This window comes from Phoenix dactylifera, chromosome 5 (assembly GCF_051530095.1).
Source record: "Phoenix dactylifera cultivar Ajwa chromosome 5, Ajwa_hap1_PhDact_Kaust_v1.1, whole genome shotgun sequence".
In the NCBI taxonomy this organism is placed as follows: domain Eukaryota; kingdom Viridiplantae; phylum Streptophyta; class Magnoliopsida; order Arecales; family Arecaceae; genus Phoenix; species Phoenix dactylifera.
This window is the reverse complement of record NC_143194.1, coordinates 16,745,684-16,755,817: the sequence shown is the minus strand read 5'-3', so window position 1 is coordinate 16,755,817 and position 10,134 is coordinate 16,745,684. Positions and strand designations below refer to the sequence as shown.

Sequence of the window (10,134 nt, the reverse complement as noted above, 5' to 3'; positions counted from 1 at the left end):
TCCCTCGATATATTCTTCGACTAGGAGCTTTCTTGGCCATTTTTAGGGGGGTGGTAGTGATGAGGTCGATTGGCACCTTGGCTGGAACTAGTTGTCGATCTGATTGGTGTTAGGGGGCTCCACTGATTGGGGCTTTTTCTTCAGGACCAAAACCTTGACTGGATCAGCCGGAGCTTTAACCTACTGGTGGAGCTGATCGAACTAGTCCATGGTCACCAGCATCCTAAAGGATGGTTGAGGCGATGGAGTCGACAATCGTAACTAAGAAATGTGAGATCCTCTTAGGGGGTCCTCCCCAGGCGCCCCTTGTGATCTGATGGGATATGTTGTAGACTGGTTCCTCCTTCTAAATGGCATGGCTTCTTATTCAAAGGTTCCACAGACGACACCAATTTGTCGTCACCGATCCTGGGACATCGAGGTGGACGGCCTTGTGGATCTGTGAGACAAAAAAAAAAAAAGAGAGAGCTTGCAGATTGGCTCCGGCTAGATCCTCCGATGCTTAAGTTAGAATTTTTTTTTTTTTAGGAACGAAGAAGGTGAAAAAAGAACAGAAACACAAAATCTCCCTTAGTTAAGATGATTTTTTCATAACTTTTTTTCTGGAGGACCTCTAGAGCCATTTGCAGATGGGGTCTCTAATCTTCTAGGATCATATCCTAATAAACTTAGGGTTGTGCTATAATAAATTGTTGATGTGGCGTACCAACCTTAGAGATGTACTGTAATAACCTGGCATGTGTTGGAATTGCGTGCACCTTTAAGGCGAAAGGACTAAGCTGCTTCTTTTGTAAGAAGGGCTTTGCTCGATTTAGATTAATAGTCAGGATTACTAAGTTGGGCACGGCCCAGTGCCCAACTCTAGTTGTCACACCAATATTTTTACACTTATATAATTTTTAATATTTTGATGTTTAGGATAACCGTTGTGTTTACCCTTATATAATTTTTAAGATTTTAAAATGTAGCATAACGGAAGATGCACGAATGCGGCCGTTATTTAAACGTTCGCTGTGCAGGCGTTTAATTTTATTCCAGTCAACAATCAATCAAAACAAATCCGCTGGCCAAAATACTTCGAACCTTCCACCTCTGTTCAAGTCAAAAAACAGAACCAATCAAATCCTTGATGTTAGCCACTTCTCCATCCTCTTCAACGACCCCAGTTCTGACTTCCTTCACTGAGGAAGAGGAAGAGGAAGAGGAAGAGAGCCAGAGCGATGGAGAGGGAGAGAGATGCGGCGTCTAGGCCTGGGCCTCAGCTGCAGGGCGTGGTAATAATCTCCCTCCCTCCTCCCGACGACCCCTCCAAAGGTAAAACCATCACCGCCTTCACCCTCTCCGACTCCCCCCTCCCCCAATCCGATCCCCATCCCCATCCCCAACCACGAGGCTCTCTCCCCACCCGATCTCCCACGCCGATCCCCCGCCGCTCCCTCCTCTCCCCCAAGAAGGCCCTGGCCACCTTCCTCGGCGCCTCTCTCCTCGCCTTCTCCCTCTGGGCCTGCCTCTTCGCCGAGGAGCCTCTCCAGCTCCTCGGAGAGAACGAAGAGGACGGCCGCCGCCGCAACGAGTCCCGGTCCTTCCTGTTCCCACTCTACTCCAAGTCCCGAGGCCGGGTTCTTCGGGAGGTTATGAAGGTTAAGTTCGCTTCTCTCTGGACCCCAGATGGGGTGGAGGTACGGCGGGCAAAACAGAGCAACAAGCTGGAGGCATCTTCTTCCGCCCGGTTTCCTGTCAGAGGCAATGTTTTCCCAGATGGGTAGGTGTCGAATTTGTTCATTTGTTGAATTTTTGCACAGAAATGGTGTACTAGTTTGGTTTGATTTAAATTTAGTTATGGTATTTGGACCCATTTTTATGAACTAGAAGTTCAACCATGTGGGGAGCGAGCTTCTTTCTATATATAGGGAGATAGTTGAGATATTATTTTCAGTACAATGCTATGCCCTCTATGAGATCTGAAATTGAGGGATTAAAATCTATAGAAGAAAGGGCAGTCGTTTTAGAGAATGTAGATGGTGATGTGCTGCGGCATTTCTAACAAACTAAGTCATGAAGTTTCTTTCTATCTTACTGGGAAGTTTAAGAACTACGGATCATGTCTCCTCCTCTAAGAAATAGTGCTGGAAGAACATGTTCTCCAAATTTTACTAACAGAATTTATAAACGTAAAAGATAATATTGTTCCAGGCCATGCATTTGTAACATTCTGAGAGTAATCTTACCATTACATGACTGTTGAATAAGATGACCATATTGTTTTATTTAAGCTTTTGGATATGTAACATCATCCAAGTTCTGCTATGCTGAAAATTCGCTGTTTGCAGACAATATTATACTTCTATCCTTGTTGGAAATCCACCTAGACCTTACTTTCTTGATGTGGATACCGGGAGTGACCTGACATGGATTCAATGTGATGCTCCATGCTCCAGCTGTGCCAAGGTACATATTACTTCATACTTTAATATGATGACACAATTATCTCTACAGACATTCTGTAGCATTTCTCCAGCGAAAAAGAAAGCCTTCATAATCATTGTTTTCTTACTATTGCAAACTTGTATTCTTGCCTCTTGGATACTCCTTGAGACTTTATACATATACATGCCTAAGTTAACATTATCATGCTCTGACGAGGATGTTTGATTAGGGACCCCATCCACTGTACAAACCTACTAAAGGAAAAATAGTTCCACCTGGAGATTCTATGTGCCTGGAAATGCAGAGTAATCAGAACCTTGGATATTGCGAGTCTTGCCCCCAATGTGACTATGAGATAGAATATGCAGATCATAGCTCCTCCATGGGTGTTCTTGCAAGGGATCAAATGTATCTTACTGTTGCAAATGGTGGCAGGACAAAATTGGATTTTGTCTTTGGGTATGCCATGTTTTCCTTTATCGATTTGGAGTTCTATAATTCAAGGGCCACTAAATTTGATTTTTTTTGATGTATTTATTTCTACTATTATATTTAGGTGTGCATATGATCAACAAGGTCAACTTTTAGCCTCTCCTGCAAAAACAGATGGAATCTTTGGACTTGGTAGAGGGAAAATTAGTCTTCCTTCTCAGTTAGCTAATCAAGGGATCCTCTCTAATGTCGTGGGTCATTGTTTTACAAGTGAAGCTGATGGAGGTGGATATATGTTCTTAGGTGATGACTTTGTACCTCGGTGGGGTATGACATGGGTTCCCATACTTGGTGATCTCACGTAAGTAGCTATCTCTTCCAAATATCTTGTTATATTTGTTTAGAAATTTTGTAATAACAAAAATGTGTTTATACTGCTATCTTTTAATGTTTCTTCATATTAAACTTTGAAAACATAAGTTTTCTAAAAATGTTACTGTTGGATGATTTCTTCTTTTATTGCATCTGTGTGTGGAAAGTGAAATGGTATATTTTAAGATTTTGGTTTTCGGGTTGTGCCATAATTGTTGTTCTCAACAAAGTTATGTTCTACCAAAAAAAAAGGAACACACACATGCATAATACAAAATCTCACAATTTATGACAATAACCAATCTTGACATTTACATGCATAGAGAATAAAACCATAAATCTGACTTCAAAATCCAAAACTTTATTGATTATTTTAGGTTTAAATTTTATCGATTTTACTTGAATTACAAAGTGTACATGATGATTTTTACACTTATTTCCTATAGTGCTAAGACTTATTTGCAATTAAAGCTGATGTATCACATGTGCTTATTGGTTGGCCTCGTCATCATATTTGAATCATGTAATACTGAGTTGGCATTTGGTATGCACTGTTACAATGTCGGCGGAATTGCTACCGGGCACTATGCCGGTTGCTCTGCAGAACGAGTCGGTACGGGCCTGCATTGTGCCATGCTGGGCCCTTACCGACATAGTAGAAGAGGCGGGGGGAAAAAAGAGTGAGAGAGAAGGGGGAGAGAGGCAGGGAGGCTGGCGGAGGGTGGCGGAGGCTGGTGGAGGGCCGGTAAAGGGCCAGCGGAGAGCCATCGAAAGCCGACAGAGGGCCATTGAAGGCCGGCGACCCAAGTAGGAGGCGGAGGAAACCTCCATGGCCGAAAATAGAGCAGGTCCCCTATTTCATTCAAAATAGAGGTTCGGCCTTTTTTTTATTTCGCGATTTTTAAGTGAAGTCGACAAAATAAAAAAGAAGCCAGACCCCCATTTCAAACGAAATAGGACCCGCCCTATTTTCAGTCCATGGAGCTACGGAGCCCGGAGGAGCATCCTCAGCGCGGCTCGCTGGCCTCCACCTCCCTCTCTTCCTCTCCCTCCCTTCCCCACTTGCTCTTTTTTCTCTTTTTCCTTCTCCTTTCCCTCTAGCAACGAATTTTGTTTCCATTGTTGGAACCGTGCTGGTCAGCCGCTGGGATGGCTCGAAACGGCCGAAAACGCCCGCTCGGCTTGGTTCGGGACGGTTCCGCCGACTCTACACTGTTACAACAAATATGCAAATTGATTATGCTCCAATAGTATGCAATGACGTGCTAGAAAAACTTACAAATATTAATCTTTTTCTTAGTACCATATTTGGATAGTTTTCAATAGTCTATAGTAACTTTTGTATTGGCAATCTGTGTAGGGTGTTAAGCAAAGCATGCATTAAAAAAAAATGTTGATGTTTAAAAATTATTGGTTGATCATATTGACATTACTAATATCCTGCATTTAAAAAAGTTAATATTATTATCCTCAGCTGTCTTGTAGACTTATAGTCTCAGGTACACCCTACCTTCTTCTTTTCTAGGTAAGTGATATTATAGTAGCAAAAATTTTTGAAGGTCAAGGCACTAGGACCCACTTTACTATTCTCTCCATGTTATCTTCTTTCTAAGTATTTGACATCGGTTGCACGCCCACGCTCATGCAAAAACCTTCTAAGGAAAGCCTGTGCCGTCCATATCCCCCTAGTAGAAGATTTTTTTGTCAATATCTTTTTTCTGACACGTCCGGTGGGATGTCGTTGCATAGGCCTGTATGGCCTATTTAAATGCTGAAGTCAGTTGTGGAACAGCACCGGATAGCTTGGGATTTAGTAATGTACCAAGTTGGGAGACTTGTTTTTGTTATTGATAGCCAACATAGAACGCCACAACATGCTCTAACACATAATATGGTGAACTTGGCCGATCACACCTTTGAGAAAACGAATCGCCCCAACAATCTTTGCATATAAATGTAGAGTTTTCAAGAAACTTGACTTTAGGATTTTGGCCTCTCAGGAGGAAGAGGCCAAAAACTATCTTACGGTATCCTCGGAATTAGCAGGTCGAGGCGAGGAGGAGACTTTGCAAGATAATGCAGAATTATAACAAAACAAACTAGGAATCAATATTTCAATCAATGCTGGACTGATATTCAAGCTTGAAACTCGCCATCTTAATTTGCAAAAGGTTGTTATTAATAAGGCCGGCGAGACTATGCCGACACAAACCTTTGATGACGGAATTAGTCACTTAATGGATGGGGGGCAGTATTACGACCTTACAGTACTAGCCATCCCAATTACAAGGGTTGGGAGGCAAACCTACCGATTGATACCATTAGGTGATTTCTAGCTGGCATTGTACTAAGTTCATATGCCAAGAGACAATGTCGCTATGGTTTCTTCTGGAAAAGGTTCCACTTGGTCTAGGACTTGGTTGTTCCATTTGTAGAACATTGATTATGGATTAAAGGGGCTTTGGTATTTCATAAATACCTGAGGAATGGATGGGAATGGAAGTTCTAAACTTAATCCAAAAGCGGGGTTACAAACAAAGTGGTATTATAAATAACAATAAATTGCACGATAGTGGTTGGATCGAAGGGATCCATTCATTGCTTTCAACCCAAAAGGCCATACATTGTTTACTTAATCAAAGTTATAATGTAAAAGGTGGTTTACAAATTCTACCTGTCTTTGATGTGCTCCTATTCATGTTGTAATTGTTTGGCCAGCTCGTTGACCTCTTTTGCATTTTAGTAAGAAGATCAGGAAGTTGAGATACGCAGTCTCGGAGCTAGGCCCATGCTTTAACTAGAGCTTGAAATTTGCCTCGTGCTTTCTCCTCTTCAGCTAAGTTCATCCCTAGTGCTTTCAGCCTGACACGAGTTTGAGTCAGCCGAGTCTCCAAGGAGGTAGTCAGATCCTCAGTCAACTTGATCTCGTCTTAGAGACTGTTGCAAGAGCTCTTGTGGGGTTTGAGTTTGTCTTCTAGGACAGCTACATTGAGCTCGAGTTCCTTTTTGTGTGGTTCTTTGTTCGACCTCCTCGATCGCTAAGGTTATAACTTAATGCATCCAAGTGAAGCTAGAGAGTCGAATCCTCAAATCAGTCAGGTTTGTTGCTTGACTGATAGGCAGATCAGAAACCTGCAACAAAGTTTTGACCACACTCCGAACCTCTACCATCCTATGAGAACTGGCTAGGTCATCGAGATGCAGGTTGATGGCACTCCGATAGCTCTCCTAGTCTTCATGACTTCAGTTGAAGGACTCGATGGGCCGGAGACCCTAACCGAGGAAGGCGTGGCTGAGTGTGCAGCTAGCTTAGTTTTCACTTGGGCCATTGAGCTGAGGATAGAGTGGCCATGGCCACTGCTAGTTTGCAAGTGGGATGACTCGTTAGGCCGATATCAAATAATAGAGGAGAGAGTTGATTTTGTCCCTTGGCCTCTTGGCTAGCAGTTGAGGAGCATGCGGGGAGCTTGAGAATGACAATCTGGAGGTTGGCTCCAAGATTAAATCTGTGTGAGGAACAGACATTGGAGGCTCTGCTATGTCAATTTGGCCACCTTCAGCCATCGTGCCTAGGCTCTGCAAGGTTGATTGAGGCTTTGCAATGTTTACACTAGCTGATCGGGTAGGCAAATAGGGTTCTGCATTGGTTGATCGGGCTGATCAACAAGAACTTCAGCAAGGTCTGCCAACTCCTCCTAAAGTCATTCCTCCGGGGACTTGGCTAATAGGGAGGAGATGTTAACAGGGTCATCAGCTATATAAGACTTCTCTGACCCTTCAGTGTCCTTCTAGATCACTAAGGGGTTATAGGGTGCCTTGCCACTTGGGCTGCTGTTTCGTCTCCGTTTAGATGGAGTTGGGGAAGTGGTTAGCTTAGGCTTGCGGCCACAACTTTCTTCCATTTCGGGCTAACAATTCAGCCTCGGGCTACACAGGTTGAAGTGTTAGTGCCACCAGAGGAGCTGCGGAACAAAGTAAAAAGATTAAGTTGGTGAAGAAATAATATGATGTAAATCACTATGAACTCACCCTTGTAGTCGGGACCTGCAGACATTGCTCTTCGAAAAGGCTGCCATTACTAGTCCGGACAATAGTATCTAGTCGGGGTGATTGAGCTATTTGTTCAACGAGAGCTACCAAGACGATAATCCTGAATTTGGCCATTGGTCTCTTAGGCTGACTTCTAGCCAACCATGTGTAGAACTGCCTACCGCAGGCTGACAATCTATACACCGCTCTGGCCATCTTTTCTTGGCTATGTATTTAGCCTCAAACTCTTTCCTTTGTTAAAGTTTCGATCTTTCTTCTCCTATCTTCATTAACATATCTTAGAGACCCAATGTAGTTGATCCTGTAAAACTTTTTATATCTCTTAATATCATCAATGAGATTTTGGATCATACCTTTGTCGTTGGAGAAGATCGAAGCCGCTTCACCTACAGGCTAAGAGAGAGAGTCATTAGTCGGGTTAGCGATGAAAGAAGATGGTTCACCTCCCGATTCAGATTCGTTTACCTGAGCAAGAATGGTTTTGCTGACTCAGACTAGATCCATGATACATAGTTGTCCCATCAGCCTACAAAATCCTCAATCATGGCTGGCTTGGGTTGAAGGGGATGAAAGTGTAATCCGAACATGATTGGTGATAAAAATAATCAACTATGGTTATTAGTTCTTGGTCAAATCAAAAGTCGATTGTGATAGGTTTCGTTTAAACAATATAGGGCAGATATTGAATCGTCTGAGCAAGATTGAATTGGTGGGCTGTTGCCCAGAGATGGTCACCCAAGAGGGGGGTGAATTGGGTGTTTTAAAACTTTTTGTCTAATTAAAACAAAACACACAAGTGTATGTGCAAAGGTGAAACTAAAGTTGCAATCACAGTCAAACGCAAACACACAAAGGTTTATAGTGGTTCGGAGCTTCCACTGCTCCTACATCCACTCCCCAAACACCTTTGGGAATTTTCACTATAATCAGCGATTACAGTCCGGTAGTTTTCCGAGTGCACTACCCAACTCGTTGTTTTATCCCGGGCTAACAACGAACCCTACAATCCCCCAATTTAACCTAGGCTTGGGACGCCTATCCCTTGTTCCAAGTCCCTTGACTGGAACAAGCACAATAATCAAATGTTTTACAAAGATTTAAAAGCTCTTATGAAAGCAAATATAACAATGAGAAACAACAAAACCGGAAGAACCCTTTTTGCCGTTGGAAGCGTGGGTGATGGTGGTTCTTCCGATGTGGATCACGTTGGCTTGAATGCGAGCTTTGAATGCCGAGTGGGAGTGAGTAGTTGAGCACGAAATCAGATGAAGAAGACTTGAATGCACTTGATTTCTCCTCTTGAAAGTACCAACTCCCTTGAACCTCTTTTTCTTTCTTCTCTCTTGAATGATCTTGTGTTTGGTTGGTGAGAAGTTGTTTTAAGGCACTTAAAAGCTCCTTTTTATAGCCCTACAAGCAATAGATCCGTTAGACACAAAAATATAGCCGTTTGAAATTCAAACAAACCTGCAAAAGTGTGTCAGTCGCGTCCCAGGCGCTCCGGAGACGTCTCCGCTTGAACGCGAGACGTCTCGGCTGTATAAAAATTCTTTTGACGATGTTGGAGTCGACTCGGCGCTTTCTGGGGACGACTCCGAAGAAGAACAGCTTGAATGCTTGTTTTTCTGTTTTTCTGAGAGAGTCGGCTCGGTGCTTTATGGGGACGTCTCGGGTTGTTTATGCTTTATGTGTGGGGACGACTCCGCGATGTCGGGGACGACTCCGCGATGTCGGGGACGACTCCGACGTGTTATCACCGAAAAACAAGTCCTCTGGAATTCCTGAGAGAGTCGACTCGGCGCTTTCTGGGGACGTCTCGGGATGTTTGTCCTTTATGCGTGGGGACGACTCCGCGTCCTTCGGAGACGACTCGCGCGCATCCCTTGAAATCAGCCTTTCTGCCGTCTCTGAGAGAGTCGACTCCGAAAAGTTGGGAGTCGACTCCGACCCTGCGAGACGCCTCGGCAGGTGCCGGGGACGTCTCCAGACGTGCCAGTTCTTCCTCTACGTGCCAGAGACGTCTCTGGGACAAACCGGAGACGTCTCGGCTGTCCCTGATCTGTTTTCTTCATCTCAAAAAAAATATTCAATAAATTTTTGAAAAATATGGGAACATGCCTTGACAATTCTTAACAATATTCTTAGTTAAACACCTGAAATGCTCAAGTAAATTGTTAATTATAAAGAGAATTATACTCTAGTGTTTTGTATTCATTAAAACCCATTAGGGGGTCAACAATCTCCCCCTTTTTGATGATGACAAAACACTGAGTATATGCAAAAATTAAAATTTAAACATATACACAGTATTTGATCAGATGTTCAAGTGTTGTGTTCTGGTTAGAGCTAGATACAGTATGCATAATTCAATATAGTCAACTGTCAGTTCTACCCTTATGCATAAGTATTGAACTTAATAGCTCTTTGAGCAATTTTGGCATGTCATCTATCACTTTTAGATTTGAATCAAGTTGAAGTGTAAATTAATGAAATATTGATGCTAAAAACAATTAAAAACCAAATACTTTTGACTCCCCCTTTCTTTTCCAGAAGGACAATTGTCTTAAAGCCAATATTCTTCAATTTTATCTTTTCATTTTGGTGATTCTAGTTCAACTTTCAAGTATGAGTGTAAATTTTGCATTTTGCATTATTCCATATTGATTTTGCATTATATTCCATATTGATTCTACTCCCCCTTTTTGTCATCAACAATGAAGGGGACAAATTTTCCTTAGGTGTCTAAAACACGAGGCCTATTAGAATTCAGCATTCATTTTACTATGAATCAATCAATGATTTCCAAGTTATGCTCCCCCTTTCCAAGTTATTTCCATTAATGAATTCAGCATT

The 10,134-nt window shown here is 42.7% G+C and overlaps 1 protein-coding gene across 1 annotated transcript in view; it reads left to right on the top strand.

Annotated features, from left to right (window-relative positions):
• Positions 1–836: 836 nt before the first annotated feature.
• Positions 837–10,134, top strand: part of LOC103723972 (Eukaryotic aspartyl protease family protein) — a 29,418-nt gene continuing 20,120 nt past the window's right edge. Inside the window, exons 1-4 of the mRNA XM_008815076.5 lie at positions 837–1,762; positions 2,331–2,448; positions 2,657–2,886; positions 2,984–3,220. Coding sequence (XP_008813298.3) covers positions 1,221–1,762; positions 2,331–2,448; positions 2,657–2,886; positions 2,984–3,220 — 1,127 coding nt within the window. The 5' untranslated portion in view covers positions 837–1,220. The remainder of the gene's footprint in view (positions 1,763–2,330; positions 2,449–2,656; positions 2,887–2,983; positions 3,221–10,134) is intronic.